The following is a 14,848-nucleotide window of genomic DNA, read 5'->3' on the forward strand; positions in this document are numbered from 1 at the left end:
GTAACATTTCATATTTTTCCAGGGAAAAAAATCAACATTTTCCTTGTAATATTGAGGTTATTTTTCTGTAGAAAAAAATCATCTTAATATTATTTTGTATTTCCTCATATAATTATGATTTTTCTTGCAATATTACGACTTGTTAATTTCCCAGTTTTTAAAAATATAATTTCACTCACGGAATATTTGGACCCCCCTCATTATACAAATTATTCTTGCAGTACTATTATTTTTCCTTTTCAGCGTGACCCGAATTCTCCTTGACACATTACGGTGCATGAGGATGTAGTAGAGAAAATGTTTCTTACAATAATGCACTTGAGTTATAACTGAAAAGTGTAGCGCAGCGCACGTCCACGACATGACATAGCGCGATAGAATAACGCAAAACGTAAGCATGGCTTTCCTGAGCGTCAATGTTACATAACCAATTTTAAGATAACCGCTGTGCTACTGAGGCCAGCAAGTGCAAGCTGCTGTGTTGTGACGCCAACACCTTAAAAGAAGAAGAAAAAAAAAAACATTTTAGAACTACTAACATTACAGAAAATAAATACTTTGGCAGTACATAAAATACATGGCTACACAGGTTCTGATGATGATTTAGTTTTTTACTCATTCCTGTTAAATTATTACCTTTTCCATGTTTACTTCTTTTGTCGAATGAAATTAAAGTGCCCACTGGACAAAACAAAAAACAAACAAAAACCCATACGTTTCTGTTGTCTTTCTATTTATCATTGAATGCCGCATACTTAACTTTATTTAACAAGTTATTCAAGTAGTAGTATTTTACTTTCGAAAATCAGAAATTACAAAAACTAGCCGATAGAGAGCAGAAGAACGGAATGCATTCACTGTCATCGGAAACTATATAATTTATTGCAACAAACCGTGCATTTACCGGATTTTTATTGAACAAACACGAATAGTGTAGACAAATCTTTTAACTGCCCTCCCTCCCCCCCCAAAAAAGATCAACACCAAACACTTGGACAGCGTATACGCTTGCAGCATCGCAGCCACTCACTTGAGTGTTTATAATTTCCTGAGTACACCTGAATGCGACAGCTCGTTCACGATAAGACATCCGCGGGAAATTCAGAAGCTTTTGGATTCCCGTTTGGAGCTAAGTATATAAACAAAACGAAAACACGACAAATATTGCAAAACACGTTTGAACGCGGATTTACCACAGTAGTGGACCTTACAAGGCGAGCTAATCATCAAAATGGTAAGCTATTTTTTTCCAACATTTATGTCACTATTATTGTTTGGAAGGCTATCGACTTGTAAGCGGCGTCTAAAAGGTAAACATTCTCCTTAATCCCTCCATATTTACTTCAATAATACATCTTCAACCCGTTCATTTTGTATTTTTAATGTCAAACGTATCGAGAAGAGCAACTTTTTCTGAGAATTGTCGCTGAATGAGTGACCATAAATTGATGCTTTCTGTCGCAACACGTTAGTTTCGTCACAGAGTTTCATTTTACGTTTTATTTGACTTCTTCGTGCGTGCTCGTTAACGATATTGAATAATTATTAATATTATTAAATCGGGTGTTCGTCAGTAAGGTCTTTTTCTACGCATTCATCCGCGGCTTAGGCTTAATTAAATACAGTCATTTGAAAATGTTATTATATTCATGTTCTCAGCCACCGCATTCCGAAGTTATATCAAATTATTTTGGGGGGGATTTTTATCATCATCTTTTAGTCCAAAAAGAAAGGACTAAGTTTGGAAGAGAAGAGGAGCCGCATGATGGAGATTTTCTTTGAAACTGTAAGTAAAAAAAAAAAAAAAAAGTAGTTAATTAAAAAAAATTCTACTTTTTTTCCCAAGGTTTGTTTTATGCACAGTAAATCACACTTCTGTTTTTGTAGAAAGATGTATTTCAGCTGAAAGACATTGAGAAGATTGCACCCAAAACAAAGGGAATAAGTAAGTAATAATCCATAATCACATAAAATATTTAAAAAAAATACACCAATTAATAGTTTTGATTCTGTCACAAGTGACAAGGGTATATCTGCAGCTAGTCAGTTGGCAGCAAGCGTAAGAAGCAAACCTGCTGTCAAGATCTTAACTCAGGTTGTTGTAAAAGCTGAAAGGGATTTAACAGCAGAGGACACAATAATATCCAGGCCCCACTAGTTCATGGCCTAAATGGGTGGATGTTAGAGTGCATCAGGGATCCGCGCTGAATTCCTTCCTGTTTTTTCTGTGGTAATGGATAGGCTGACAGATGAGGTTAGACTAGAATCCCCTTGGACCATGATGTTTGCAGATGAGAGTGTGATATGTGGTGAAAGCTGGGAGCTGGTGGAGGAACAATTAGAAAGATGGAGGCACCCACTGGAAAGGAGATGAATGAAGATTAGAGAAGAGATTAGAAGAGATAGCGAGGGTGGACGACTTCAAATACTTTGGGTCAGCATTCCAGAGCAATGGTGAGTGTGGTAAGGAAGTGACGAAACGGGTCCAACCGGGATGGAACATTTGGCGGAAGGTGTCTGGTGTTCTATGAGACAGAAGAGTCTCCGTTAGGATGAAGGGCAAAGTTTATAAAACAGTGGTGAGGCCGGCCATTATGTACGGATTAGGGACGGTGGCCCTGAAGAAACAACAGGAAGCAGAACTGGAGGGAGCAGAAATGAAGACGTTGAGGTTCTCGCTCGGAGTGAACAGGTTGGATAAGATTAGAAATGAGCTCATGAGAGGGACAGCCAAAGTTGGATGTTTTGGAGACAAGGTTTGAGAGAGCAGACTTCAATGGTTTGGATGTGTACAGAGGCGAGAGAGTGAGTATATTGGTAGAAGGGTGCTGAGGATGGAGCTGCCAGGCAAAAGACTGAGAGGAAGACCAAAGAAAGGGTTGATGGATGTTGTGAGGGACGACATGAGGACAGTGGGTGTTAGAGAGGAGGATCCACGAGATAGGCTTAGATGGAAAAAGATGACACGCTGAGGCGACCCCTAACGGGACAAGCCGAAAGGAAAAGAAGAAGACTTTACTTCAAAGTGAAATAGAAAGTAAAATGTATTCTTCGAGTACAAATTTATCCAGACCCAAGCGGTTTACATCCCAAGTAGGTTACCGTAGAAGCTGAAACAGTAAGTAAACCGCGTTTCACCGATCGACGAGAAATTTGGCAGATGTGTTTATCATGTGAGGATGCGCAGAAAAGTCTCCAGGATCTTTGCCAGGAATTGAGCTATAATCTGACCATTATTACTTCGAAGGAGGCCGTTTAGATATTATCAAAGATTACTTGTCGATGAAACAGGAATTCATACCATCGAGGGGAAAATGTGAGAGAGTCAGTCATCTATTTGAATCGAATTAAAGGTTAATCCATTCCTGGGGCTTCCGAACCTTGTATGAGTGAGACACAGGCGCTTTTTCAAAAGCAAACTTCACCATGTAGAGAAACGACAGCGCTCTGTTGTGTCAAAGCCTCTTCACAGCATCAATAACAAATGGAGCTGGTCAGGGCGGACCCGTGATTAAAAGCACGTTTGTAAGCCCCTTACTCGGGCATGATGTTTTTGCTTAATAATGGTGGGGAGGGAGGGGTTTTCCTGTAGATCCCTCAATGTTTTTTTTTTTCTTAATGTGCGACTGTGAGCGTAGGTTGGAACGGAAATGCTGCCAACTGTTTTTTTTTTTTTTTTTTTTGGGTGGGGGGTGGGCAGTGTCAAATTTCAGATGTCATTGTGGCTGACAATCAAGCGCCTGACAAACCGCAGATGTTTCTGCTCTGTTGATGTTAGAGAGGAACACACATAAAAAAAAAAAAAAAGTCCTCTCCACCGCTGCAATTGAATGCAATACGATGTCATTTTCGTAGAGGAAATAACAAAAATGGAGATGATTTATTCCGGGATCAAACTGGCAATACTTTGAATTAACATTTGTTTCTTCATCATCACACAAGTACGGCAAAAAGTTAATTGTTGCCTAGGAAAATGGATAGACTAGATCAGTGGTTCTCAAACTTATTTACAGCAAGTGCCACCCCAAAAATATTTAACTATTATGGTGGTACTTTGAGAGCTAAAATCAAAACACAGTTGTGCGGTATGGTCATTTTTATTTAAAAACAAGATGAGGCACACATGTCTAAAAAGTACATTTCATATTATTGAAAGCATTACATAACATTAGTCATGTGAACACTGCACTTAAATATATGCAAATAAAAAGTAGTTAATGATTTAATTACATTTATTTCATGAATGTTGACTAACATTTGTGCCTAAATAAACGTCTAAAACCGAAGAACGCTTAAAGATTGAATGTCAGTCTATTGTGCTTAAGTGTTGATAGCAACAGCAGACTGTAAAAATGTACAATATTTTAAGGGTATAAATGGAAATAATCTTGGTCATATTGTGGAGTTTTATTGACTGTACAGATATGACACATTTTAATGTTATTGACTGTCATATAAATGTAGAAATATGTGAACCGCTGCTAATAGTAAAATGTAAAGACAATAAAAAACAGTCTTGACATTAATGACAAACCACAAAAGTCACATCAGATGTTTCAAACATTCTTGAATGTCATTCAGGAGCAATAAAATAAGTTAAACACTAATATATTCTATATTTGCTTTGAAAACAATGATGGAGTGTGATTGTGTCATGTAACTTTATGTTTATAGTCTGTCAATATAACTTGTTCAGAAAAGCCCCCCCTCCAACATCCCCTTAAACAAACAAACAAAAAGCTAAGCATGCGTCACTTTGAGGTTTCCACTCTGTTCTACTGTCATACAAGCTAATACTCAATAACCACCAAGAGCTAAAAACCGGGCCTGGGAGAAGGCGCCACGTTGAGTGATGTCGTGTCTGTGACGTCTTTCAGCACCCATGACGGTGAAGGAGGTGCTGCAGAGCCTGGTGGATGACAACATGGTGGACTGTGAGCGCGTGGGCACATCTAATTACTACTGGGCTTTCCCGAGCAAAGCTCTGCACGCTCGCGAGCTCAAACTGGAGGAGCTGAACAAACAGGTGAGCACCATTTCAACTCCGGCCACCGAAAAGGGAACGCAAACAGGATTCCAGCAGCAGAGGGCGCAATTCTAGCCAAGCTCAACTAGTTTTTCTGCTGAGATGTGCTGTTACTTTAGTAGTTTAAATTGAGGAAGGTTCCGCCAATGGGAGGGACAGGGATGCCGTAGAAACACAAAGTAAACAGGATTCCATCATTAGAGGGCACAGTTACAACAATTTTCTGCCTAAACGGGTTGCTGTACCGTCCAAAATTGGAACTAAACAGGGTGCTAGTTCCAGAGGGCACAATTCGATGGTGTTGCCACCAAAGATTATTTTGGGTAACAACTGTGTTGGTATGATTATTAGCATTTAGCCTTAGTGCTATACCAATTATCAGCATGTGCCTTTTTATTTTTTAAATCCAATGGCCAATAAGAGATCACTTTAACAGTGGGTAAACATCAGGGCACTGTTTTTTTCATTTTTCAATTAACTTAATTGTCCATCCAATTTCTTTGCCGCTTATCCTCACGAGGATTGCGGGGAGTGCTGGAGCCTATACCAGGTGTCAATATGCAGGAGGTGGGGTACGCCCTGAACTGGTTGCCAGCCAATCGCAGGGCACGTCGAGACAAACAGATGCACTCACAATCAAACCTAGGGGCAATTTAGAGTATCCAATTAATGCTGCATGTTTTTGTGATGTGGGAGGAAACCGGAGTGCCTGGAGAAAACCCACGCAAGCATGGGGAGAACATGCAAACTCCACACAGGCGGGTCTGGGATTGAACTGGGGACCTCAGAACTGTGAGGCCAACGCTTTTACCAGCTGATCCACTGTGCCGCCATGTTAAAACATGTCTAAGATTTAAAAAAAAAACAAAAAATGTTGCAAAGCTGAGAAGCTGTTAAATAAATATATGCATAAAGATGTTTAAACAAAGTCAAGTCTCTGATTAATAATTAATATTGGTTCCAAATATCAGTTATCGGCCTCCTTGAGCACTAAAAGTCGTTATCTGTATCGGCAATGAAAAACACATATTGCTCTATCTCTAGTTAATATTAATAGAAGTTTTAATGTAGTTGTAATGCACGACTGTCTACCCTCAAAGGTGTTGGAAGCAAATCGGCGCAAAACTTCGCTGGAGGACGCAATTGGAAAAGCCAAAGAAGGACGTCAGGATACAGTAAGATGACTTATAACCATAGCATATAAAACATCCAAGTACTGTATGTTCATATACTTAATGACCACACGTGTGTACGTGTGTAGAAAGAGAGGAGAGCCATGTTGAAGGAGCTTCAGGCTCTGAAAGAGGAGCGGGCTCAGCTGCAGACGGAGTTGGACAAGTACAAGGAATGTGACCCGGAAGTTGTCGAACAGATGAGTGAGTACTAGTGACGCAACCTGAAGGATAAGTCAAACCAATGCAACAGATTTATGCAACTGCAGATGGGAGAAGCAACAAAATATAGTCGCATGAGTGAACTGAGGCAATTACAGTGACTAGTACCGGTACTACCTGTTTTTTCCCTGATGGGCCATCTGTTTGAGAGTAGTGTTTATTTTTTTAATAAGCTGATAATATGATATACTGTAATAAAACCTCATCAGGCCTCAGAGGGAAAATCCAGTGACTCCAGTGAGAAAGAAAACCAGTACACAGGAGGAGTTTAACTCAACAGGGCCGGTTAAAATAAAATTTACTGGTAAATATCACTGAGACACGCCAGTAACACAGCAGCAACATGCTAGCACAGCGCTAACAGGGCCGGTAAAAGTCACTTCCTCGGCACATATATTCCACCGGTCTCATTCTTACCTTTTTCCGCTCGAGTGCCCCTTTGCGGCCGTTAAAAAAAAAAAATGCACAAATTGGCCGCATCACCGCATGAACGGCAGGGTTGAAATTGTGTGAAAAAAGTTGTGCCTTGTAGGCCGGAAATTATGATATATATATATATATATATATATATATTTTTTTTTTAGGCAGCTTTGTGGGAGCCGTTAATTTGTCTAAAGTGGATATGTGACTCATCTTGGTGGCGAATTGAAGAATGGCGTCTGTTATCGGGATGCTCAATATTTTCTGAAATACAGCAATGAACTTACATACACTTCATATTTCTGCCTACGTTTTTCCTGATCGAGCGTCTATTTAAGGCAGTCTCCTATCTATTGTATGGGATCAATCTGGGCCTGGCGACTATTATCAAGATGGTTGGTGTAGAAGGAAATACTAACGAACAGATAATTACACTTCCGACCTATGTTTTTACTGATGCAGTTTCAATTTGAGGGAGGCGTTTATTCATCTTGTGTATAACTGCCTTGCCCAATGACTTATGGTATCTGTCAGAGGGCTAGCGTTTTTTCCCCAAAATTATTATATACAAAAAAAGAAAAAAATATAATTAATTTACATTCATTAACAGTGGGATAATAATACCTTTTTATAAATGACAGAATAGGAGGGTTTCTCTCATCTCCAATTATCTGATCTAGTAGGTCATCCTCAACCAATTTCATACCCGTAAGTGAGCAAAAAAAAAAACAAAAAAAAAACCTTAAAGCAGGGGTGTCAAACTCGTTTTTATTGCGGGCCACATTGTAGTTACGGTTTCTGTCAGAGGGCCATTATGACTTAGACCATGAAAATCTTGACCCATCATATTTACACATTAAATTTATCAATTAGTTTTGGAGTCAGAAATCAAGGTTAATGGGGTTTTCAACTATTGTTGATGTTTGGTAACACAAAAAAATGCATGCAATATATCAACGTCATCATTTTTGATATGACAGTTTGAAATGTTGTTTCAAATTTTAACAAAAATCATGGAAGCTGATACACATGATTTGCCTTCACGGGCCACATAAAATCATGTGGCGGGCCGCATCTGGCCCCCGGGCCTCGAGTTTGACACCTGTGCCTTAAAGGGAAAACAGAAAAATGATTCCACCTCAAAGCACCGTACAACAAATGTTCCAAAAACAATGTACAATGATTTACATATTCCCTTCAAGTATTTTTTTTTTTTTTTTTTAGGTAGAGCGCTAACATTTGAAGAAATATGGTACTTCTAAGAAACTAAGATATTTATGTGAACTATCCATATTTTAGCTGATGAGGGTCTATTTGTCGGAGTTGTTTATTTATTTTTAATAAATGGATGACACCCACAATAATGGTATCTAAGAGATGTGTAGTATTTGCGGGAATAAATTAATTAACTGAGATTGTTCTATAAACTGACTACTTACTTCCTTCTTGTTGTCTATTTGTTTTCTATTTATTTTTTTTAATAAGTTGATGACACAAAGCGACTAATCAGCGCATGACCTCTGCTATCACAAAGGTCAATATTTAAAGAAACACTGCAATAGATTTCGATCATAACACTTTACATTTTTCTTCCCCCTGACCGGACATCAATTATACGGATGCGTTTATTTCTTTCAAATGGATGACTAATTGATCGATTTTCACATCTCAATTTGTATGCCCACACACATATGAGAACATAATGTTCACCCTGCATGAGTGACAGGCAGACATTCATTATGCAAATTCCTCGAAGCTATTGAAAAAAAAAAAGTACAGGGCTGCTAAAAATAGATGTACTGATGTAGCAATTAAACATAATTGAGGAAGTTCATCACTTCGAGACTTTCACTTTGGTGATGGTGAAACTGCCACTCTCACATCCTCCATCTTTGACCCGTCATTCATCACAACTGTTCAAAAAGGCTCTCATGAGCTGCTGTTATAATATCCAAACAACAACCACTGTAATAAACAATTACACATTTGAGATGCATTTCTACTTAAGGTTCTCAAACAATTTTAGGTTTCGATCGCACCCACATAAAGTCGCGTTCTAGCGAGCTGGCCTCCTATTTACGGTCTCTCTTTTGCTTACTGCACGGCAGTTGTGGCGATGCGCAGTTCTGAGGACCCGGGTTCAATCCCAGCCCTCCCTGTGTGGAGTTTGCATGTTCTCCCCGTTGCTGCGTGGGTTTTCTCTGGCCACTCTGGTTCCCCCCCCCTCCCCCCATCCCAAAAACATGCAACATTACTTGCACACTGTAAATTGCCCCTAGGTGTGATTGTGAGTGCGATTGTTTGTCTCGATGTGCCCTGCGATTGGCTGCCAACCAGTTCAGGGTGTGCCCCGCTTCCTGTCCGTTGACAGCTGGGATAGGCTCCAGCACTCCTGTGACCCTTGTGAGAATAAGTGGCTAAGAAAATGGATAGATGGATGAATGAGTAATTGTTTGAAAAAATGTTTTTTTTTGCGTCATTCAATTAAAATAAAAATGGAAGTTAAAACAGTTATCAATGAAAGCCGTCTATTAGCTTGTTCCCACATCCTAGACATATACTTAGCTAAGATCTGATTATAAATGGTTATCGTAATGATTATAGTTTCATAATAAAAACTCCATTATTTTGTTTGACATATTTCTTCATTATGCTTTCATGACGGTCTAGTTGCTCTATCATCATCATTAAAAGTCATTTTCTAACCATTGTGCCTCACCACGTTTTACAGGAAAATCAAACGTTGTGGCCAAAGAAGCTGTTTCCAGGTGGACAGGTGCGTAATTTGGGTGGGAATTATCCGGCACCACCCTACTTGCAATTAATTTTAAGGGTGCGTAAATGCTAAGGCAACAATTCACAGTCTTTTTCTGTGTGTACTATTGTTACGTTCCACAGTGTTGATTAATTTGGTCAAAAGGCCTCTCACTGTCTGGTTGACTGAGTCCAGGAACAAAATGTGGAAGTGAGTGAAAGCAAAACCGGAAGTGAAAAGTGAAGAAATGATAGTATTGTACTTACTGTACATACGGATACTTGCGTGTCTGGCACAATCAGGGGCAACTAGTCTTCCTCTTTTCCTTTCGGCTTGTCCCGTTAGGGGTCGCCACAGCGTGTCGTCTTTTTCCATCGAAGCCTATCTCGTGCATCTTCCTCTCTAACCCCAACTGCCCTCATGTCTTCCCTCACAACATCCATCAATCTTTTCTTTGGTCTTCCTCTTGCTCTTTTGCCTGGCAGCTGCATCCTCAGCACCCTTCTACCAACATACTCCCTCTCTCGCCTCTGGACATGTCCAATCCATCGGAGTCTGCTCTCTCTAACCTTGTCTCCAAAACATCCAACTTTGGCTGTCACCCCATATGAGCTCATTTCTAATCTTATTCAACCTGCTCACTCCGAGCAAGAACCTCAACATCTTCATTTCTGCCACCTCCAGTCCCGCTTCTTGTTGTCTCTTGAGTGCCACCGTCTCTAATCCGTACATCAAAATCGTGAATCAGGGACAACTAGTATGCTGCCTAAAAAAAAAAAAAAAAAAAAAAGCTTTTCTGTAGAGGAGGGGTGTCAAACTCCTTTTTGTATCGGGCCACATTGTAGTTCGGGTTTCCCTCAGTGGGCTGTTATGACTGTGAAACCATAAAATATAAGTTTTTCCAGATCGGGCGTCTATTTGAGGCAGTCGTCTATCCATTGTAAGGGATCTAATCTGGGCACTGCGCCAACTATCAAGATGGTTGGTATAGAATGAAATACTAACAAGCTGGGATAATTACACTTCCTACTCATGTTTTTCCGGATGCAGTTTGAATTTGAGGGACGCGTGTATTCATCTTGTGTATAATTGCCTTGCCAAATGACTTATGGTATCTGTCAGAGGGCAAACATTTTTTTTTCCAACATTTTTATATCCAAACAAAGAAAGAAAAAATGGGGAAAAAATGCAATTCATTTACATTCATTAATAGTGAGATAATAATACCTTTACAAATGACAATGATGGTTTCTCTCATCTCCAATTATCTGAACTAGTTGGTCATCCTCAACCAATTTCATACCTGTATGTGAGCAAAAAAGAAAAAAAAATTAACCCTAAAGCAGGGGTGTCAAACTTGTTTTTATCGCAGGCCACATTGTTATTACGGTTTCTGTCAGAGGGGCATTATGAAGGAAAGCATGGAAATCTTGAATTGACCCATCACATTTACACATTAAATTTACCAGTTAGTTTTGGAATCAGATATCAAGGGTAATGGCTTTTTCAACTATTGTTGATGTTTGGTAACACAAAACTGCTTGCAATATAGCAACGTCATCCTTTATGATATGACAGTTTGAAATTTTGTTTCACATTTGAACAAAAATCATGGAAGTTGATGCACATGATTTGCCTTTGCGGGCCACATAAAATCATGTGGCGGGCCGCATCTGGCCCCAGGGCCTTGACTTTGACACCCGTGCTGTAGAGGGTAAAAGAAAATAAGTGCGATTCCATCAGTGAAGGGCACAAATTACACCCAGGCCTAAACAGTTTGACGTTGCAGTTAGTTCCTGCCTGGCCCGAATCATCGCTCTCCAGTCCCGAGGACGTTCCAGCCGTTACAAATTCCCCTGATTAAACGTGACCATTTTGGGGGGAATTTGTGTTTTCAGACAACGTTTTCGCCATCAAGTCGTGGACCAAGAAAAAATTTGCATTTGACGGCAGCCACATCGACAAAGCTTTCGGGATCCCCGAGGACTTCGACTACATGGATTGATGACTCTCAGCTCTCGTGTTGAAGGACGCGAGTCTTGCATTGCCAGACGGATCTCATCGGTTAATATTGGGCAATTTTGCCACAACCAAGAGCCTCCATTAGTGGGTCAGGCGACGAAAGTCATTCTGCACCTGTTTGCTGAAAAACTGGACTTCCCAAGTATATCCGTTGTCGTCTGATTTAGTCAGTTGTTGTGTTATTTTGCCTTTTTCTATTGTTATCGTACGGTTCCTTCAGTTCTTGTTTCACAATGTGTTTGTTTGTATGCTTCTACCCCAGGCCCGTACAAGCACTCTTTCCGCACGAGCCAACCAAACGCGAACAATTTCTGTCACGACACGTCAGCGATGACTACTCGTGTCTTCTGCGAAACGAGATGCAGAGCAGAGCCGCGCTTTGTTGACTTTACAAGCCCGGCGAGTCTACGCACGGGCTCCAACTTTGTTTTTCCGCGTCGCTTGTCGTAAAACACGGTCGCTTTTCTCTACGCTTCGATACATGCGCCGGGCGACTTTGCGACTGGACAGTGTTCGTGTTTTGTTTGTTTAAAATGTGCTGCCCCTGTTAAGTCGTGCAAGAGAGAGAGGGAATGATGAGGGTGGGGCGGGTGTCAATAAATGCCTGAGTGCTGCTTTGTTTGGACACACCCACTCGTGGGGTGACACGCTCATGTGTGTACCTGCCCGACCTGTCTTTGTTGCCAATCATAAGTGTTTCATGGTGATTGTACTGGTGATTTAAAGCAAGCACACTTTCTTTCTTTTATGTTCTGTTCCGCTTATCTTCGGATAATCATTTTTAGATTGCTGCTCATTCTATAGTATGGGGTGCTCAACCTCATAGGGGAAAGATTTTTCCAAAGACCCCCACACCATAATCCTAATCCCAAAAAAACAACTACATGTAGCTCTAAACATCAACAAAAATACAGTGTATTATATTATTATATACGCAGAACGGTGGATCAGCTGGTAAACTGTTGGCCTTGCAGTTCTGAGGTCCTGGGTTCGATCCCGGCCCCGCCTGTGTGGAGGTTGCATGTTCTCCCCGTCCCTGCGTGGGTTTCCTCTGGGCACTCTGGTTTCGTCCCGCATCCCCAAAACATGCAACATTAATTGGACACTCTAAATTGCCCCTAGGTGTGATTGTGAGTGCGGCTGTTTGTCTCCATGTGCCCTGCGATTGGCTGGCAACCAGTAAAGGCTGTAGCCTGCCTCCTGCCCCACGATAGCTAGGATTGGCTCCAGCACTCACCCTTGTGAGGATAAGCTGCTAAGAAAATGGATGGATGGGAATAAAAGTACTAATTTCAGAAGATAAAAGGATTATATGCAAGAATGTTAGTTTTATGAGAAAAATCTCGAGATATTACGGTGCTAAAATTGTAACTGATTTCTTTAAACAAAGTCATTATATTACAAGAACTAATATAAATATTGCAATTCAACCATTTTCTGTCCCACTTATCCTGACTAAGGTCATACAGATAAATTAATGTAATTTATGAACCAAAAGTTGGAATTTTTTGGGGAATAAAGATTATTGCAAATTAAAATGTGAGGATGTTACTGGAATAAAATATATAAATTTGTCTTTTTATGAGAATAAATCTGCATTATTACATGAAATGACAATACAACATAAATGATAATTTATAAGAAACTTTCAGAAAATTATTTCATAAAAGTACAAGAATGCTAAAATATCGAGGTTTTTCACTCCAAGAACAATTTCTTGGAATAACGTCAAATAAGATGAAAAAAAAAAACTACAAGCCAGAAAAAAAGAGTAGTATGAGAAAAATGTTAAAATACTACAGGGGCACAAGCATAATTTTAGAAAACAAAAGTAATTTTACAAGAATATTGTCATATTATAACATTAATATTGGGAGTGTGTTTGTCTCCATGTGCCCTACAATTGACTGGCAACCACTTCAGGGTGTACCCCGCCTCCTGCCCGTTGACTGCTAGGATAGGCTCCAGCACTCGCCGCGATCCTCGTGAGGATAAGCGGCAAAGAAAATGGATTTATTGAGCCGTTTCTTCTGATGTGCCTGTCTTGGCCACCCGTAGGCAGTATAATACAGTCATGCTGACAAACGGGGAATTGTAAAACCCCACTTTAGTTCGCATCGTGGAATGTGTCAGTTGCTCTGCAAGCATGTCCATATGAGTAATTATAACAATAATATCCATCACTGTGCAATTTCTTGCGTTCACTTCGGCTCGCAATGTAAACAATGTAGCCGTGTGCGCATGCGCGTGAGGAGACTGAGGAGGGAGGGACAGACTGCTCGCTGGGGGAGGCGGCTGCTGCTGTGGCGGAGGAGAGAACCAAGGAGCACCTATCGAGCGAGTGCGGCGGCGTCGGCGGCGGTGAGGTGAAACACAAGGAAGGCATGGCGGGGCCGCAGGACTTCCAGCAGGGCAGCTACTGTCACCGGAAGACGTGGCTCAACGTTCTACTGGGAATATTGCACTTAATCTTACCCTGCGTGCAGCACGGAGGAGCTCAGAGACAAGGTTGGTCGTTAAAAGAAGAAGAAGAAAAAGAAAAAAAAAGGAAAACATTTTTTTCCTCCCCCTTAACGTCACGTTAGCCAAACCTTCATTTGACAGCACTCTCGAATAGGGCTGTAAAAGGCTCTTTACTTTATGTCCACCCACAGACTCGTTAATGTTTATTCAAAACGCTCGGTCGCGTGTAGTTTGTTACACAAAGGGAACACAAAGGGTTGTTTGTGGGAGCAAGTTGGGTTAGCCGTCGTGCTAACGCTTCCTGCTAACTAGCGAGCCTTTGTCAAAGCGATGCCAAGTCATGTCATACTTTTTGTTCGTTTATATGCTCGGTATTAACTATGAGAGAGTTTAAGCGCCGCCGATGCATCTATGGAAATCTGCTAAATAAACGTCTCGCCTCACATCCCATTTAATGTGTTGTTTTTGTCGCCCATTCAAAAGCTCTGAGTCAAATGACCACCAGCGTGGTTGAGGTCTGGCAGCCGGAGGATGCAGACACGCTAGTCCCGCTGCAGGTAAATATGACTGCTGATGTATGCACGTGGGGAAGTATTGTTTTTTTTCAAAAGTATTATGCCCCCCCCCAACAACCTTAAGAAAAAAGAGCTCCAATCGGGAGCACGTGTATGCCATCCATTGTTTGGACATCCACATGTACACGTTCCCCCGAGTCTTTTTTTTCCGCGTACTGCATTTACAATTGCAGTTTCACATTTACACGAACTT

The 14,848-nt window shown here is 40.7% G+C and overlaps 2 protein-coding genes across 2 annotated transcripts in view; both read left to right on the forward strand.

Moving 5' to 3' along the window:
- Window positions 1-1,045: 1,045 nt before the first annotated feature.
- Window positions 1,046-13,153, forward strand: mnd1 (meiotic nuclear divisions 1 homolog (S. cerevisiae)). Its single transcript, XM_061831056.1, has 8 exons — window positions 1,046-1,234; window positions 1,721-1,786; window positions 1,888-1,945; window positions 4,878-5,026; window positions 6,127-6,201; window positions 6,288-6,402; window positions 9,572-9,616; window positions 11,494-13,153. The coding sequence occupies exons 1-8, from the start codon at window positions 1,232-1,234 to the stop codon at window positions 11,598-11,600; spliced, it is 618 nt and encodes a 205-aa protein (XP_061687040.1). The 5' UTR covers window positions 1,046-1,231; the 3' UTR covers window positions 11,601-13,153.
- A 712-nt stretch (window positions 13,154-13,865) lies between these two features.
- The window catches only part of tmem131l (transmembrane 131 like), a 32,640-nt gene continuing 31,657 nt past the window's right edge, over window positions 13,866-14,848 (forward strand). Inside the window, exons 1-2 of the mRNA XM_061829661.1 lie at window positions 13,866-14,125; window positions 14,564-14,637. Coding sequence (XP_061685645.1) covers window positions 14,002-14,125; window positions 14,564-14,637 — 198 coding nt within the window. The 5' untranslated portion in view covers window positions 13,866-14,001. The remainder of the gene's footprint in view (window positions 14,126-14,563; window positions 14,638-14,848) is intronic.

This window comes from Syngnathoides biaculeatus, chromosome 9, assembly GCF_019802595.1.
Source record: "Syngnathoides biaculeatus isolate LvHL_M chromosome 9, ASM1980259v1, whole genome shotgun sequence".
NCBI classification, from domain to species: Eukaryota; Metazoa; Chordata; class Actinopteri; order Syngnathiformes; family Syngnathidae; genus Syngnathoides; species Syngnathoides biaculeatus.